Source organism: Thamnophis elegans, chromosome Z (assembly GCF_009769535.1).
Source record: "Thamnophis elegans isolate rThaEle1 chromosome Z, rThaEle1.pri, whole genome shotgun sequence".
Taxonomy (NCBI): Eukaryota; Metazoa; Chordata; class Lepidosauria; order Squamata; family Colubridae; genus Thamnophis; species Thamnophis elegans.
This window is the reverse complement of record NC_045558.1, coordinates 49,496,678-49,515,750: the sequence shown is the minus strand read 5'-3', so window position 1 is coordinate 49,515,750 and position 19,073 is coordinate 49,496,678. Positions and strand designations below refer to the sequence as shown.

Genomic DNA, 19,073 nt, shown 5'->3' with positions numbered 1-19,073 from the left:
CTATCTCCAAAAGAAAGCGACTGCACCCTGAAAGCTCTCTTTTAGTTTAACTCCGAGACAAAAAAAAAAATCCCTGTCAGTGGAGCTTCTATTTCTAAGCAGGAGAGAAAGCCCGGTCACCTGAAGCAGCTCCCCTTGAGCGCGGAGAAAGGTCGCGTTTTAATCCCCTTTACCCTCCGAAAGTCCCTTCTTTACCCTCCCGCCTCTTCTCTCAGCGCCTCTTCTCCGCGTAGAGGAGGAGCCGCATTCTCGCGGCGATTGGTTGGGCCTGCTGCCAATCGGGCGGCTGAGGGGCGTGGCTAGGCGCGAGCCGGCTAGGCTGTAGTAAGAGCAGAAGTAGCCGTCCAAGTCAAAGCCTCGCTGTTGCCGGAGCCGCGACGTTTCCTTTTTTTACCCCCCTCTCTCTCGCCCTACGCAGTCAGGCAGCGAGCGCAGACCTCGACTCCCTGCGCTGTCCGTCTAGGGCACGCCATGGAGGAGGAGCGGGCCGGGGAGCAGATGAGGCCACTACTCACAACGGTAACAGAGCGAGGAGGCAGAGGCTGGGGGGGGGGGGGAGTGTGGGAGACAGGAGATGAGTCCCCCTTCCCAGTCAGCCGGGGGTTCCCTGCGGTTGCTGCTGTTCCCCTTTGTGGGGGCGGAGCCCGGCAGCCCGGTGGCTAAGGAAGCGCCGCCGCCGCCGCCGGGCACTTTAATCCACAGCTCGGTTTCTTGCTGTCGGCTTCTCCCTCTGTCACAGGTGTCAGTGCAGGAGCCGCGTGGGGAGGGCTACGGAAGACTTCTCCCTCCTCCTTCCTCTGCTCTCTTTTCCTCGGTTGATCTCCAGGCAACAGTGCGTGCAACCAGCCAGAGCCCCAAATAACAGTACTGCTGTCGCCTCGTGAATTCAGGGGATGGTTAGGATAATCTGGACAGCCATCCGTTTAATTCTGGTGTTAATTCTTCCCTTTCCTCTAGGCGAAATGTTTCTCGTCAGCATCTTCTCATGCCTCAGTTGCTCGTTTCCTGTTTCTGTGTATGCGTGACACAAACAGAGAGAGACTTTTCTTTTTACAGCCTCCTGTTCGTTGCTTTCGTTGCTTTTGTTTAGGCCGATCTCTAGATATGGTAAGGGCAGGCCAGAGAGAGAGAGAGCTTGGTCTCTTTGTTCCCCACCCAGCACTCTCTGTCTCTCTCTGTCTGTTCCATCCACACACTCATTTCAGAATTTCTGACCACAGTACACATAGAAGAGTGTCAAGTAAGGTAAAAGAGGACAAGGAAAAGACTGTAAAATCAAACCTGGTGTATGTTCTGGGCTGGAGTAAAAACTGTGTAGATGAATCTCTGGGGCAGTTGTAATGACTCCTTGTGAAGCTCTGCTAACCCTGTTCTTTACCATTTCACTCTCTCTGGGAGTGCAGACACATGGCTTGCCAGGACCACTTCTTTTGTCCTCAGAGCTTGCTGTCATATGGAGCTCAAGGAAATGATGTGCTGTTTCTAGGGCCTTTTCATTGCCAGTGTTTATGGAGGTGGTCATCAAGGGATAATATAACAGCTATATAAATTCACTTTACTTCCGTTTGAGACTGGAGTTGAAATGAAGCAGTCACATGCCTGTTCAGTAAAACTATTGGGTTTTTTCTCACTTTGATTTTGGGGAAGTGTGATTTTTGTTTGGTGATGGGAAGCTCAGTTTACATGAAAGTTTTACTTTTGTTTTGAGTTTCTGCCATTTATCTTGATGCTAACCATGAGTTCATTGCCAAGGTTTCTTGAGGCTATGGTTTGGCAATTAATCTAATTTAATTGGGTAGTAAAAATGGGCACTAGGTAATGGAAAGCTTTCCTGACAAGCAAATGATAAGCAAACAAATACTCTGCTGTAGAAGCTTTTTTTTTTAACTGTTACTTTTCCTGCTCTGTAACTCTATTAATAAAGAAGCTAAACAGTAGCTTTGACCAAAATACACATTATTCATAATGTAAGATAGTGGGTAAACATTTTGAATAACATCTCTCTGTCCCAGAAAAGCAGTTTAAATAATATCCAGTCAGATCTTTCAGATCTCTCTGATATTTGCTTTGATGCTTTTGCATAGAATTCCTATATAAATGTATGAAATGTTTATAATTCAGATTGTTTTGAACTTACAGCATATTATTTTGAGTGGGAAACTATTGTTTCAGGTATAAAATTTAAAACAGGGTATTTTAATTTGAACATATTTTGAATTTGCTTTGAATTCAAAATACACATTTTGAATTCAAAACAAATGACATTTAAAATGTATATCCTGGTTTATTAATTGTTCCCAGGCAGGGCTCATTTAAACCCCTCATTATAGCTATAAAGAGGTCTTCAAAGGTAGAGATGGCTTCTAAAGTCCATATATGGCTGAAAGTTTTAAACGTACAACTTCAAAGTTGATTGAAATGCCTATTAGCAAGACTTTATTGTGGAACAAGCCTCATATTCTTGTGATACCGGCCATAGTAAAACAGGGAAGGGACTTTTGGTCTGCCTTTGAGCTAGCTTCTCTCTCATTTCCCTCCTTAAAATGGTATAATGTGTGAAGAGAAGGATTTAACAAAGTTTTGAGAAAATTATGTGTGATTTTTCTGGTACTTAACCATAGTTGTGGAAGAAATCCATTAGTACTCACTTTGTAGAGTTTAAGTATTATGTCTTTGGATTGCTTTTATGTATATCTAATACTTAAAGGGCCTCTTTGACTCTTCTAAATATTACAAGGCTAAGTGTCTCAGGAGATTGATTGTTTCTGAGGTTGTATATTGAGAAAAGGGGAATAGAAGTTTCATCATATTATTTGTTTTCTTATGATTTGGGCTATATGGAATTGGTTTATCCTTTTCCCACTATTTCAGCTATTGTCTCATTGGGCTAAATACAATTTTTCATTGACACAATGTATATGATTTTTAAAATTAAAAGATAGTTGAAGTATAATAGTGCAGCTTTTGAATTCTTAAAGATCTATGAGGTTGATAGATCTCAAATGGACTCCGGCCATTTTCTTGTCTATAGCAAAGAGAGCACTAATTTATGCAAATTAAAATGCATACATAATGAAATAGAAATATGTTTCTGACTTGTGCAGAATTTGTTTATTTATTCAATTATATAACTGCTGACAGCTATTTAACTGTCCAGTTATCTGTAGTTTATTTAAAAGCAGAGTATTCATTTATTCTTTTCTGGTTCCTAATCAGTTCTTTCTGGTCATTCAGATACAATCATACTTATCTTAGTTCTCTCCCTCCCCCATATACACATCTGCCCTTTTGTGGAACCTGAATGTACAATTGATTCTTACCTCCCTCTCATTCAAGAAGGCACTTAAAATCAAGTTGTTTTAATAGATCTTTAGATTTTATGTTTTTCTATATCTGTTTTCAATATTATGTAATTACTGATTAGTGTGGTTTTTAATTGCTTTGTAATATTTTGTTTGTTGGTTTTCTTGTATATCTCCAAGAATCAATCTGATTGGGGTATTATATAATTGTTGTAAATAAATACCATGGTGTTTTCCTCCTAGCCTACAAATACATTTGAAAGTTTGTAGATAATTGATAGTATTCTTTTTAAAGGTTTTCACATTAAATAAGCAAACCAACTGTTACTTGTTTTCTTACTATCCCAATGTATTTTTAGTTTCATGTTTTTATTAAATTTTTATCTTTAATAATTCCTACTTGGAAGACAATTTAAATATAACTATAAGCTAAACCCTATAGATATCTCTCTTGTAATATATCTTGTCCAATGAATGTATATGCAAACATTAGTTCTGTCTTGTTAATTATCCCAACAGCAAGGTGAGCATTTCAAAGATGGAGAGTGGGTGGAAGTCAAACAGAAGCTGAAGGTGTGAAATTGATTGTTTTCGTCAGTTTTCAGCCAGATATCCCAGTACCACTGGGGCAAACATTCTAAAGAGTGGGTGAATGGGAAAATTATGGTCATTTATGGTCATGTGATCTTCCTCTTAGCAACAGTCTCACTTAGCAACTGAGTTGCCAATCCCAATTGTGATTGCAAAACAAGGACTACCTGTATTATGTTTCTAAATAGTGAAAATAAATGTTTCTAGTTGATTGCTCTTGCAAGGCATGCTTGCAAGAAGGCTTGCCATTGGTGTTGACCACAATTAAATTATGCTGTTCCTTAATTGTGTTTTATGCAGTCTTACTGATTATTTATATACAATTACCCATAAATAGATATTACAACACTATGAAAACAGTTTGAAGTTGTAATGTGGGATTCATAAGGAGATAAATAATATTGTATGCAATAATTGTTCCTTAAAATTTGTGACCGAGTCTAGATCTGATGATTTCAAGGAGTCCACCCTAAAAATAAATAGGGGAAGTTTTATGTGGCTAGTGTATTCTTTAATTGTTTCTACTGCCTAACTTATATTGCAGCCTATAATTACTCTAGCCTACTCCCTTAGTATTACCAGTATTTTTTTTTCAAAATCCATCTTTCAAGACTGCATAACTGGAACACAAAAGCAAGAGCAAATTAAAATCAACCTTTTCTAGTAACCAATGTTAAGAGATGTCTTGGAAATATTTTTGGAGATCTTACCTGCCTATAAGTTATAAAGTATTCTTTATATAAATAATAGTGCATTACCATTCACCATTAATTTCAAATAATTTGTGAATTAATTAGAATTTAGAATTAGAATTATTAATTAGAATCTATTTCCTCATTTGGGAAAGCCATACTTTTCATCTTTTTACTGTGAGAAATTGATTTGCCGTATCTTTCTACATGTGCTACGTTCCACCAATATATTATCTATCTATGTTTTGAAATTCACAATGCATACTCCTATTCATTTTCTTAATTAATTTTTCTCTAAAACTAGCTTTTCACAAGCTGTTTTTAAGACAGATACATATAGCAAGTAATTTTTTGCCATCTGGTAAATACAATATATGTCAAAGTTGGAACAGTAATCTTACTTTTAAGATTTTGCTGTATGATATTTGCTACTTACATAAAATGAAAATCAAATGCAGGCATTGTGAAATTGATTAGAAAGAATTCAGCTTTGATTTGCTGATTAAATTTATTTATGAAATCCTTTAGATAATAGATATGGTATGGAAAAAAATAAAAACCAAGTTGTTGCCAGCAAGAAATTGATAGCTAGGAAAAATTTACAGAAACAGTGAAGAGTGTCTTGTGGAGTCCCTGGTGCTGTCTAAGTTTGGCTGTTTGCAGGCATTTAAGTATTGGACTAGGTAACATCATCAATTCACGCCCCACCAAAACTGGAATGGCAAGCTAACAGGGAGACAAACCGATAGTTATTGGCACTGATGATGTTACCTACTTGTCTATATGAAACATCTGCAAACAACCAGCCAAACTCATGAACGACTCTCCATCTAACCTTGAGCTACATATATTCTCTTTTCCTGAAACTGTGTCTTAAGTGTAAACATTATTTGGAACTATTTATGTTTCCTGGTATACGCAACTGTGTTACCTTTAACTAGGACTTCCTTAAAGGAGTATATCTTTTTTGAGACTACAGTAGTAGCCATACAGATTTTTGGAAAATACATATCTGTGATTAAAGAAGTAGTCACATATCAGTGATATATGGCTGCAACCTGTTGTTACCTTTATACTATGTCAAATATGTATTTTCCTGGGGTAGAGATAATCAGGTAATCCTCGACTTATGACAGTTGAGCCCAATTTTACCACTTTTGTTGCCACAATTGTTTAAATGAATCACTGCAATTAGTGACATGGTTGTTAAGCGAATCTGGCTTCGCCATTGGCTTTGCTTGTCAGAAGATTGCAGAAGGTGATCACATGATCCCATGACACTGCAACTGCCATAAATATGAATCAGTGGCCAAGCATCTGAATTTTGATCACCTGACCATGGAGATGCAGCAATGGTCATAAGTATGAAAAATGGTCAAAAGTCATTTTTTTCACTGCATTGTAATTTCAAATAGTCATTAAATGAATCATTGTAGGCTGAGGACTACCAATAGCTGTGTGGTGTCAGCCTTTTGAGGCAGTCCAGATAAGAAGTACATGAGTAGTAACTGTATCTTTATTATAAGTGAAAACCATGAGTAGTAACTGTATCTTTATTGTAACATAGCTTTGCAACTCTGAAAACACTTCGCCCTTCCTTTAATTTTGCTTTTCAGAAAACTAGGACAGATCCTTTCTGAAATGCTTTCCAAACCTTTTTCTTTTTCTTTTCTGGACTGACAGTACCTTTTGTATCATGATTGTCTAGGCTGCAACTCTTCCTCCTATCTCCCAAGATCATTCCTACATATCATTACTTATGATAATCATTGGATAATTGCTGCTTTTTGATCTGAGATCTTAATTAGATTTTATTGGGGACAACACTCTGATGCCACATAAAGCAGGCAAAAAATTGCTGCCATTACTTGATAGTTCAAACATTTATTCTATCTCCTTTTTTAAAATGCAAAAGCCAATCAGTTAAGATGTTTCAATTTACTATGCCTGAATATAAACTTCATAGTTATTTTTTCTATCAGACATCATCAATGTGAATTTGTGTTTAATGTATTAAAAAATCATTGATGTATTTTTTGCAGTGTCACTAGAGGGCACTGTCCCCATGTTTGATTAGAATGTAGAATAATATAGTAGAAGACAAATAGCAAATTGACTGATACTACAATTATAACATACTCTTAGGTTTATAGACTACTATCTAGAAATTCCTATTAGGTTTGAAAACTATTTTATTTCATTTTCATTTTCCTTTTTATACAATCACTTATATACTGTGCAATTAAAAAAGCAATAAACACAACTCATCTTCTATTCCACCATGGAAACCAAACATAACACTTCAATCCTCCATACACCCTTTCTTCTCCCCCTCACACTTTCATTTTCCCCTCCAGCATTCCCCTCTTCCTACTTCCCATCCCCCTCAACATTCCTTTCTCTCCCCTTCCCTCCATCTCACCTCCTTACAATTCCCCTCTCACTCCCGCTCTACTCCTCCCTCTTCTTTCCCTCTGCTCCTCACTTCCGGTGTATTTCTACTATTCAGTTAATCTATTCAATTTGTATTTTACACTAAAATTATAAGAAAAGAGAAAAAAAAGGGAAAAGAAAGGAAAAGAAAAAAAAGAAAACGAGCAACAGTAGTACAAGTGCATTCTTATTGTTTGAAAATTGAAACTATATCTCCCACCCTCCCCCCCCCTCCCCCCCCGTGAACCCCCCTCCTAGCCCCCTTCCGACTTCCCAGATCCCATTCCCGGCATAAACTCTTTATCAAGCACAGTCTGGAAGTATATTAAAACCAAATAGATTAAGAATTAAAAAATAAAAAAGGAAGGAAAAAAGAAAGGAATAATAAAAAAAGGAAAAAAAGAAAAAAAGGGAAAAATCAATAAACTCTCTACATTAAGCTCAGCTTCCCATCATTAGTAAAACTTAAGCAATGTGCATCATTCCTAATCTCAGTTAATTTATTACTGGCAGGATTCCAAACTATGTGAAACAAGTGAGTTAATCAAATAAAATTCTACTGTAGCTAGGGGCCTTATCTCTTTATCTAAATATGTGTCCATTTCCAAACCTTTAATTTGTCCCTTTTACCTCCTTCTCTATAAAGCAATTTAAACACCTCAAATATTTCTCACGGTTTCCATTCCACCTCCTCTCATCCTGCCTCTACCGTGTCCATATATATATATTATTATCATCCGTACTCCTCTCATATTTGCTCCGCCTTCCTTCGAACTCTCTGAATATATCCTTCCAAACATTATATTCAAATAACAATGACAATTTCTATAAAAATCAACTTACTTTCTGGCTCAAAATAAGCTCTAATTGAACCTTCACTACCCTCCCGTCTGCACCACACTTCCCAACTCCATTCAACCTAAGCCACAATCCAGAAACATCACAATCTCCCGCCCCTCACCCTAGGGAATAAATCATAAAGAATTTATATAAAAGTTCAAAGTTATCCATCAAGTCTTTTTTAAGTCCCATACAGTATATTTTCCGAGAAAATCAGCATCATTTCTTTCAGCCTTAATGTCTCTTCATCGGTATACCACTATACCATTTTATATAAGACAGAAGTCACAAAATATTATTCAACTTAAAATTAAGCAAATGTTTTGGAAGCATAACTAAATCCTTGTTCTCTGCTCTTCTGCCCTTCCGGAGGGGAAAAACGATACCTCCCGCCTTGTAGTTGTGTGTTTGGTTGTTTCTCTTCTACTTCTCCTTGTCTTTCTCTGAGTCCGGGTGATTCAGGAAGTCCCGCCTTCAGGATCTTGTAGTAAAGATCTCGGGCTTCCCAAACAGAGTTGAGGTGATGTTTCTGGTCATCAAATGTAACTGTAATACCAAATGGCACCTCCCATCTGTACTGTATTTGATTATTTCTAAGTTCTTTAGTTAGAAAAGCATAGTCTCTCCTGGATCTTAACATTTGGGGTGGTATTTCTTTGAAGACGATCAAGTCCTGTCCATCAATTCGCAGCCTGTTATTGTAAAACTCTTGTAGTATCACGTTTCTGGATTCTTTTGTAGCAGAATATATAATTATATATCTCGGAAGCTGTCTCTGTTTTGCTGTCCACGAATTATGGCGGTAAATTTTTTGAATCTGCCAATCAAAGTTGAGTCCCGGACTTCCCACCAAACGACTGAAAGCCTCAAAAAAGGTCTGTTTCAAATTCTCCTGTTCATTTTCACGCAATCCCCTAACTCTTATTGCAAACGCAGTCTTTTTATAATTTGTCATACAAGTTGTCTTTCTGCATTTTCAACTTTCAACTGTTGCAACATTTCAATTTTAGATGTCAGATTAGAATTAGCTTCTTCCAAAGTTCCAGTTTATCTTCCATTCCTGCAATTAATCTGTCATTACAGTTATAACCTCGATCATATTCTCCTTTGTTTGAGCAATCTTGGCATCAAGCTTATCACATAATTCCGAAACAGTTGCTTCATTTCCTCTCTAAATTCTTTAAGAGTTTCAAAAAGAAATTCTTTCGTTAACAAATCTCCAGTAGAGGGCGTAGAAGGCAAAAGCTGCGGCTTTATAGCAATTGCTTGGGATGTATTGTTGAAAAGACGTTTAGATTGCTTTGACTTGGGAGGCCATTATAAAAGAAAAAAAGAAAACAAACAAAGTCTCTGCTCACCTTGATTTAAGATAAAATACTTTCAATAAACTTTGGCAATTAGTAAAGAGAAGTCTTCAGGAAAACGGGGCTAGTTAAATATATCATATATCAAATGTGGAAGCTATAAAATCGCCATTTTGAAAAGCAGTTAGACAAAAGGAGTTTTTTATAAAATTGAAACTGGTATTTTGAATAATAATTAAAAAAAAGGTTCTCAGGAATGGTCGCTGCTCGGATTGATTTTAAATAGCTTAGATTTGTCCTGAGGGGGGGGGACAACCTGCCTTGAGCTGAAAAAAAAAACAGCTGAGAAGATCTGGCTGGAGTAAAAAAAAAACTCAGCTTTTGTTGAACCTCTTCTCCATTCACAGCGAAAAACAAAAGTCTGTGAACTACAAAGAGATTCTAACGACTGAGTTCGTCCCTGCCCCTTTCTTGCCTGAAAGGAGAGATATCTATAGATCTTTTAGATATACAGACCAGAACTCTGAGGGCAGCTCTTTGAGCCACCGGAGATGGCAGACTCCTCCCCCGGAAGTCTAGAAATTCTATTGAATGCAGTGGGACTGGCTTCTGAGTAGTCAACAACAATTTAATATTACAGTCTTAGGCTAGCGACCAGAACAAATAAAAGCACTCAGTAGATATACACTTAAAGCTTCTTGTATAAAATAATAAATAACAAGTTTGCAAGTTTAATAACATTTATATGCTGCCCAATCCCGTAGGACTCCGGGCGGCTTACAGTACAGAAATAAATCAAAAAAATAAAATATAGAGGAAAAAAAATAGATTTAAAAACAGCACACCATGCACTCCGTTCTAAATGGGGCTGGACCGTATTTTGGAGTCAACAGCCCCAGGCCTGCCGGAACAGCCAGGTTTTAATGGCTTTCCGGAACGCCGAGAGAGTGGGAAGTTCCGATCTCTGCGGGTAGATCATTCAAACAAATCTATAATAAAATCCAGTGTCAATTTTACATGGTCTGACTATAAGATAGTTGCAATCCCTAAACTGTGTAGCCCATTGTAGGTTCAATGCTAAAGAGAAGTGGACTAAGCAGTACGTAGGCTTATAGACTACTATCTAGAAATTCTATTGAATTCAGTGGGGACTGGCTTCTGAATAGTCACATATTGACAATTTATTGTAATATGTGGCAAATAATTGTAAAAGGATTAATTTTCTTTTTTACATCACACAAAGAATATTGAGTATATTTTCTTGAAGTGATTGTAGAAAGTGATGAATATGAATCACTTTTAAATGTAAAAAATTAAGTTTTTTCATTGTACTTGTCTAATAAGTCAGAGCAGCATTGCCTAATTATGACTTTAATTATTTGTAACTAATTTATGTGATCGGTAATATATCATGGCATATCAATCTACTTTTAGATAAGGATTCCCAATTGATTGATTGTATAATTGGATAGAGGATTGCTTTTAAGTTTTAAAACTAGGCCTTCTGAATGATATTCTAGATTCTCTGATAATTTTGCTGTAGTACTTTTACTGATTTACATGATTAAAATTATCTATTTGCTATCTGAGGATAGCTACTTGCCTCACTAGGTTGATAGAAAAAGCACATTCCGATCCTTTCCCTGAAATGTTTCCATCCAATAAGAGCCAAAAAGCATGTCTGTTCCATGGTGGCCTTAACGTTTGGAATATTCTCTCACAGCAATCCAGCAGGCCCTTATTTTTTTAGACTTCTAGGTTTCAGATGTTTGATGTTATGGTTTTTATGCTTTTGTGATTATATTGTTTTAAGTTAGCCAGATTGTGCTTCAAGTTACATGGTACTTGTTACATACTGACAAGCCAGTATGGTGGTTTCCACCAAGGTCCTCTGATCCGGCGGGAACAATACTCAGATGTGATTGGTTGAGAGGTCTGACAGTTCCCGATAAAAGGGCTGCTGCCAGACAGAGTCTTTGCTGGATTATACATAGTTGTCTCTTAATAAAGAATTGGTGTCGCTGAAGCCTGAGTCATGCCTCTCCATTCACCTGATCTAACAATAGTGATGAAGTGGATTGGAAGGCAACTAGGCACCAAAAAAGAGAAAACACAATCCAGAAAGTCAATCCAGCCCAGAGCTAAGTGCGGCATCGAGCAGCCATCTTTAAGCGGCAAATTCAAATCTGCCTTGATGAACAAGATGACTACACACGCCCCACCAGCTCCATATGACCTAGCACTGGGACTCGTATATGAATGAGGTCGAATACTTCCTCAAGGCCAATGACCTCCTTGCCTGTCCGAAGGCTGAAAGAAAGCCATATCCCTGAGCTACTGTAGGCCAGAGGTATTGACACCACCAAGGACCTATCTGAGCCAACGCTGGTCCAGTCAGTCGCTTGGTTGGTGCTACAACAGACGTTAAGGACACACTACATCCCAACTCTCTAAATATGTGCGAAGGCACGAATTCAGGCCTCTGTAACCAGGGTGAAACAATCAACCAGTATGTGCTGAACTGTGAAAGGCTGCGGCCTACTGTGAATTTAGGGACTTAGATGAACTGTTGCTGGACAGAATCATTTGTGGTGTCTGGGACATTACTTTACAGAGGAGGTTGCTTCCCAAGACAAACCTCACTCTACAAATGCACGGACAAAGTCAGGGCTACTGAGTCTTTCGACCAAGTCGATAGAGATGCTGCAGAGGCAGAATAGCCCAAAAGTGTGTGCAAGACCGCTGAAGTCCATCACTAGACTGCCGAGCAAAAACTCTCTGACAATGAGGATGAGGTCTACCGTATGTGCACAGAGAAGAGAATCAGTGCGGAAATTCGAAACCCGTTTCCTGCCTTGCAATCTGCCTGCCATTTCCGAGATGCCATTTGCCAGTGCTGCGACTGAAAGGCACATCGCAAGAGTCTGCAAAGTGAATTCCCTGCAGCACCAAAGCAGCTTGGCCACACAGGCTGCATGCCCAAGACGCCAAGGCAAGAGTCACGGAAGCCATGCCAGAAGTAAACATGGCCGGACAACAACACTATGTTCCAGACAACCATTGCAGCAAGCACACCGCGGAACAAGAAGCTGAGGATATCCATCCTCCTTGATCTCCCTTCTCTATGGAGATCGACACTGGCTCATCACTGACCATCATTTCCCAGGCCTGAAGAAGGCTGTCTCCAACTTGAGGAGGCAAAGCTAAGGGTTCCAGACCAGCACCTGAGCGACTACCAGGAGAACCAAATCCCAGTTCTGGGCCAAGGCACTTTCTGAGTGCAATTCAAGTCTTTCAATGGGCTGCTTCCTGTGACTGTGGTTGGCGGAGCCCTGCAGAGCCTCCTAGGCTTAGACTGTGCGAGAGTGAGCTTGCATTGAGGATACAAGCATTCTCACATCCGATGGACCACTTCACGAATCTCTAATTCCTAGGCTGCTTTGGCAATGAGACACGCACACACTGCAGGACTGGGTGAAAATGGTGATTTCTGGCTAAACCAGAACACTTTTTATTAGGAAGTTTAAAGAAAGCTAGTCAGCAGTTTAATACAAACAAAGGATCTCACAGTATGTTACAATCACTTCTTGATTACACATTCTGGCAGAAAGGGCAGGGAGGAGGGACAAAAGGTACTCTTTGATAAGGGAGGTAGGAATTGTAAATCATACAGAGAGCTACATTAGGCATATGGAATGACTGATTTGTTACACGAGGCGGCAAAAGGATGCAAGGCTAATTCTGTGTGTTTATATCTCAGATAATAGAGGCCTCTCATCTCTGTGTGTATCTGTGTATTGCTATTCACATAGACACTCGAAATGAATTCGGCTTCCTTATCTAAAGCTTTCCCAGGACTGTTTTCTCCATATGGCTTTTGGCAAATGTTCACTGGGATCAATTGATCCAGATAGAATTGATCCAGATAGATATTCTATCCTATCCTATTGATCCAGCCTAATTTCACCCAGCCAATTATGGGGTAGTTTCCCACATCTCCTCCTTTTTTATTTTTAAATGGAAGCAATTGCCATGGGTTGTTTCTTTCTCACAAATCCCCCTTCATTGGATATCCAGGGATTATTAATTCTGATGTATTGACACTTATTATAATGCGTGATGCTTCTGGATAGCAGCGTCCGCAATACTTTGCATAGTGGATCTCAATAATGGTATTATGCATGGCAACATAGTTAATCCCAAGAATATCATCCCAATAAAAAATAAACCTTGCTTCCAATTGTTTAAAAATACCTCCAAGCAACCATCAGTGTCCAATATGCCTTTCCAAGTTTGTACAGGAACATGTGCAGTTTGTATCATAGTTCGAGTTATTTTTCTATCACAATTCCAGAATCATCAAGTTGTATACAACAATTACTAAGATTAAATTTACCACACACTCCGCCTTCGGCAGCGAGCAATAGTCTAAGGCTAAACGATTTTGCATAATATAAGTTCTTGACATACACTTTCTTTTGCAAGCTTAGTTAATGCCAATGCAGTTTCATTTGTAATTATTTCTAATACAGCTTGTAATCTAATAATGCGATTTATCATATATATCGGCGTTCTATATCCCACGAACCGTCTTGTGCCCACGTCGCAGGATCATAGTATGCAATAATTCTCTCAGGGGGCCACTCATCAGTCCTTCCAGTTACCTATTTTTATCCCTTTAGCAAGATCTATTGTACGTTTACGTCTTTCAAGAGTATCATATACAGGACTCCCAATTTTTGTTTTTTCTCTATAGGCATTAGGAAGAATGAAGGTTGAATCGCCCCCAAGATGCATGACCCATACACCCCGCGGGTAACATATATAGGCAAAATTACCACATATCCAATATAACCCATCAGGTGAATTCCACACAATAGTATCATTTTCAGGGTCTGAAAGTCTCGTAACTTAGTTTACTTCCAGCACTGAGTTTTCAGGTTTGGTCATATTAGTTTGTGAAACCCAAGTGTTTATTTTCCCACTCATTAGAACATTTTAAAAATCCCATAGGTTTATTTCTTTTAGTCTGATTATTTTTTATTTCTGGTATAACATATGTGACCTATTATATGAGAGGTAACTTGCCAGGTTTCATTGAAGTTGTTATTAAAGGTGAAATTCCCTTTCCATTGAGCTATTTCAGTATAGTTTGCTCTTTGTACATGCCATGGCCAGCGATCTCCCATAGTGGTTCCTCCACATACAAAACAATTTTTTAACATAAGTTCTGTAGCAACTTCTTGAGCCAAATTAATAACATATTTTTTGCTTTTGGAGGTGTAGGTAGATCGTTAAGTTTAGCAATCTCCTGCTCATAACTCCAAAAAAACTTACAGGTTGATTTGTCAATTTTGTTGCTTCCAGTCTTTACAATAATGTATCCATAAGGATCCTTTCCTGCTTTATCTATACCAATACCATAATGATAGTATCGGGTGCCTAAAGTACCTGCTACCTGTGCAGAAGGCAGAGTGGTGTGCAGTGATGGGATTGACAATCAGTAGTGACTGGAGTAATAGAAAGATCGAAATTGTTAGGTCATAGCCACTTGTATACCATATACACTCGGTTTGGGTATAGCCTCCATGTGCTGAAAGTGTTGAGCGATGAATAAATATCTATGGTTTTGGATGTATGATGTTCCACACGACTGTCCTCCACAGGTTACCCCGCGGATCCTGTTCCTTGCCCTATAGCAATTGCTAAACATGTATCAAAACAAACAGTAATGGGTGCCATTCCCTTTGAAACATTATGGGCTATGTACCCTGATAATCTTTGTGCTGTAAGAAATTGATGTTTTAAACTAGATCCTCCTTATAGCCATAAACATAGATGCTACTTGTTATAGGTCCTACCGCTTTTGGTTCATAACATTGTATCCCATGTGGTGTATAGCACTGATTGTATTGTGTATTGTTATGTGTGCATGGTGGTATTAAAGTTCCATTGCATTCAGGTTTCATAGTATAATATATTAAGGTCATGGAAATTGTTTTGCCTTGTTTGGTTTTTGTAAACAGGCTGTGCAAATGTCCTCTTTTATCTCTCTTTTTGTTAGGTGGCGAAAGCTGTCTCCCTCCTATCTCTTGTTGATAACTCAATAGTGTTAAGAACCACTCACTAACTGGGGAAATTTTATACTTGCTCTTGAGGTTACTTCTGTTTTTATTATTTTATTAGGGTAACCCTTTTTGGTATTGTGTGCATTGATACCAACCTATAGAATTTTCTGTGATTCTTATTCTAATATGTGAAGAGCAGCCATTCTCTTTCGGGTGTGAAATACCTCTCACATTTTGGAATGCCTTTTTGAATTTTGCAGGCAAAAATTGCCATGTAATTAAACACGCTGCTTCCGGATCTTTCAAATAACAAGTTAAGGTAACTTGTGTATTGGCTTCTCCGTATGTATTGTGAGGGTAGATGCATATCCCTTGAGAATTGCAGTTTTCCCATTGGAGTATGGAATGATCGCTCTTTTTGAGTGGTTGTGTGTGAAAGGAATTTCTTGAATATCCTCCACTATTCCCTTCTTATTTTTTTGCGTTCATATTCACATGCCCCCCATACAATTAAAAGCATAATTCCCATCCCCACATCATCAGCAAAAGGTGCAACAGAAAATGCTTACAAGACATCGGAGGAGCCCAAAAATCCCAAAATCCCATTTCCTGTCCAGGCGAAGGTCCTCTGAAAAATGGGCATCGGGGCTGACGTACTCTGGGAACATATGACCGGCCAACGACCTGTTCCGGACGGATTTTCATCTTGAATACTAGATATCAAAAGAGGGGTCAAGAGATCTTTGGTGATAATGGTTATAAAACGGATTGTCAATAGTTTGTTGTACTGTTGTGTGATACGAAGTTCAGTGGTGAGAAGGATGGTATAGGAAAAATATTCCTCAAGATACTGTTCAATTATCACAATGTCACACGGGATCCTGCAGTCACGCACAGCTCACAGGAATAACAGTGGGAGCAGCAGCAATTCTAGTCGTCTGTTGTTTGAAACAAAAGGGATAGGCTTGCTTCGGGATCCTTTTATCATCTGTCTTCACTGGTCTCTCTATGAAACGGTCGTATGCATCTTCCAGGAACCCACAACACTCTGTCCGGGAGTTGCACAGCAGCGTATCCACGTCCCCCAAGTAACGAGCTCCACTGGCCCTTCCACTGAGGGTCTGGTAATTGTCTGTAATAAACAAGAGGGCGGGGAGAAACTACGCTATGCTGAAAATGTCTTTCCCCAGCTGTGGAAGCTATGGGTGAGCCTGTAAGATTCAAAAAATTCTGTGTGTATAAGGCTTTACTTAAACGGTTTTGATTTCAGGCAGCCCTATCTTAAAGGGGCCTTGCTGCTTATCAAGCATCATTTTTAGTGTTAAATTTGCTCTTTCTACATTCCTTGTCCTTGGGAATTGTATGGGATTCCAAATTTATTGACAATTTTCCATTGATCACAAAAGGTAGCGATGCAGCGCTACTGTATGCGGGTCCATTATCTGTTTTAATCTCCAGGGGGCTTCCTAAAACTGAAAAAGAGCGCATACATGGTTGATCACTTGTTTGGTTGTCTCCCCCCGCTGTGGGCTTGCAAAAATAAAACCTGAAAAGGTATCCACTGTGACATGAATATATTCCAGGGTGCGAAAGAAGGGTATTGTGTGATATCCATTTGCCATATCTCACAACGCTTAATTCCTCGGGGGTTACTCCCATAGGAATTGCGTTACCTTGCCTGCTACAGGTTGAGCACTGCTGATGATCGCTACAGCCTCAGTTTTGAAATTCCAAACATCTTCACTAAGGCTTTTGCATTTTGATGAAAATACTCATGGCTTTCCCATGGAGTTGCAAATCCATAAAAACTTTCCCTAGCGGCTTTGTCTGCATAATCATTTCCCTCTGTTAGCATTCCAGGAAGTGACTGGTGACTCCTAATATGAGCCACAAAATATTGACATTTTCTATCCATAATTAATTGCTGTACTGTAAAAACATATCTAACAATTGCTTATCTAGGGTTGGTGAAAGATAGGCATCAAACAAGTTATTAATCACTTGGTAAACATACAATGATCCACAATTAAATTAAATGTTTGGTCTTTAATTTCTCAAATGCTAATATGGAGGCAGCCAACTCAGAACGCTGTGCTGAACTCTGAGGGTGCGTGTGGTAAGTTATCCCTGTCCTGAGATTTGATACACACCATGCACCCCTGTTCTTAGTTCCGTCAGCGAAAACTGTGACTGCATTTTTAATTGGCAGTTTACTTTGTAAGGAAGTCAGTTGTAAATGTTGTAGATTCAGTAACAAAAACCTATAATCTGTGGGATAGTGGTATTTAATTGTCCCTAAATAGTCACTTAAGGCCAATTGAAGTGCGTCTGATATTTGAAATATTTTCCCACCAAGGTAGTGGATATGGAACGTAAATAGTTTCTGGATCCGTTCCCAGTACAGCTCGAGCTCTCTCTCGTAACTTTATAATTATCTGGGATAACAATAGAGGTTTTGTTGAAAACTGTTCTCCCCGGGCTGTTGCTAAGTGTATCCATTCAATCACTAACACTTTGTTCTGTTGTGTTTGCAGCAAACACCCTGTGGGCAAGTTTTTGGTATTGAAAATAGCAGCTGAGATAGGAACGTGTGAAACCATCTCCTTGTCACCCAAGTCTTGTTAGGGCTGCCTCAATCACTCCGAATACACCTCTTTTTCTTTGTCCCCTATGGTTTAGTTTAGCAGCAGGCTCCTTTCCTCCTGCCAGCCAATGCAAATAAGGGTTGTAATTGACTCGTAGTTAATCCCATGTAGGGACGTGCCCAGTTAATTGCAACCCAAATATTGTTGTAACTGCACCAAACTACATTTATCCATTTCAGGTAGTTTTGGAATTACTGGTGAGGCATGAGATGTCATGATTCTATGTCCCAAATATAAATATGGTGGCATAGTTTGAATTTTTTCTGAAGCAATTTAAATCCTTTATCATTAAATCTTGTATGATCTCCTTTAAAACCTGTGAATGTGCACTCTGTGCATTCTTTTCTATTGCTAGCAAGATATCATCCATGTAGAGTGGTAGAATAGGATACCTTTATACTTGGCTCTAAAATGTTTTAAAATATTATTAATGTAATATTGACAAAGGCTTGGGCGATTTAGCATTCCCTGGGGTAAAACTTTCCAGCTGATACCTTACTGTTGGCTCAGCTATAATTTAGTACAGGAATTGTAAATGCAAATAATACTCTGTCCTTTTATGTAAAGGTATTGAGAAGAAGGCATCTTTTAAATCATAACTGTTAAAGCATAATTTTGAGGAATGATATTAGGATTTGGTAAACCGCATTGCAGGGGCCCCATGGGACAAATCACTTCATTATCTTTCTTAAATCTTGAAGCATTCTCCACTTCCCTGGATTTTTTCTTAATTAAAAATAACAGGAGTATTATAAGGGCTATTTGACAATTCTATTTTTTTATCTAATAACAACTGTTGCACAATTTCTTTTAAGGCTTCTAATTTAACAATAGGGAGGGGCCACTTTTCAATCCAAATTGGGTCATTGTTTTTTAATGTAAGCTTCATTAAAGGGTCCATTTCATTTATTCTTAATACAAAACATTCATTACCATCATTCAAAAAGCTATACGTAAGCCAATGAGCTCTATTTTCTTACTGTCTCTCTCCCTCTAGGTCTGAAAGCAGTTACACACACACTTCTTTCTCTCCCCCCTTCTCCTGTTTCCTTCCAAGGAAAGGCTCAGGGGGAAAAGGGGGGGTGGAACTCACGCACGCAATCACTTTAAGTTAGCTCAAGGCTGAACAATTCTACAAACGGCTATCCTGCTCTTTAAAACATGCTTTCTCTCAACAAATTTGGAAATGATAACACAA

At 38.7% G+C, this 19,073-nt stretch overlaps 1 protein-coding gene across 2 annotated transcripts in view; it reads left to right on the top strand.

The window, feature by feature from the left end:
• Positions 1–319: 319 nt before the first annotated feature.
• SLC4A7 (solute carrier family 4 member 7) overlaps positions 320–19,073 on the top strand; it is a 153,200-nt gene continuing 134,446 nt past the window's right edge. The window contains exon 1 of one of the 2 annotated variants that reach the window (XM_032237216.1): positions 320–519. In XM_032237216.1, the coding sequence (XP_032093107.1) occupies positions 472–519 (48 nt within the window). In that variant the 5' untranslated portion in view covers positions 320–471. The remainder of the gene's footprint in view (positions 520–19,073) is intronic. The other variant, XM_032237215.1, reaches the window with a different exon arrangement.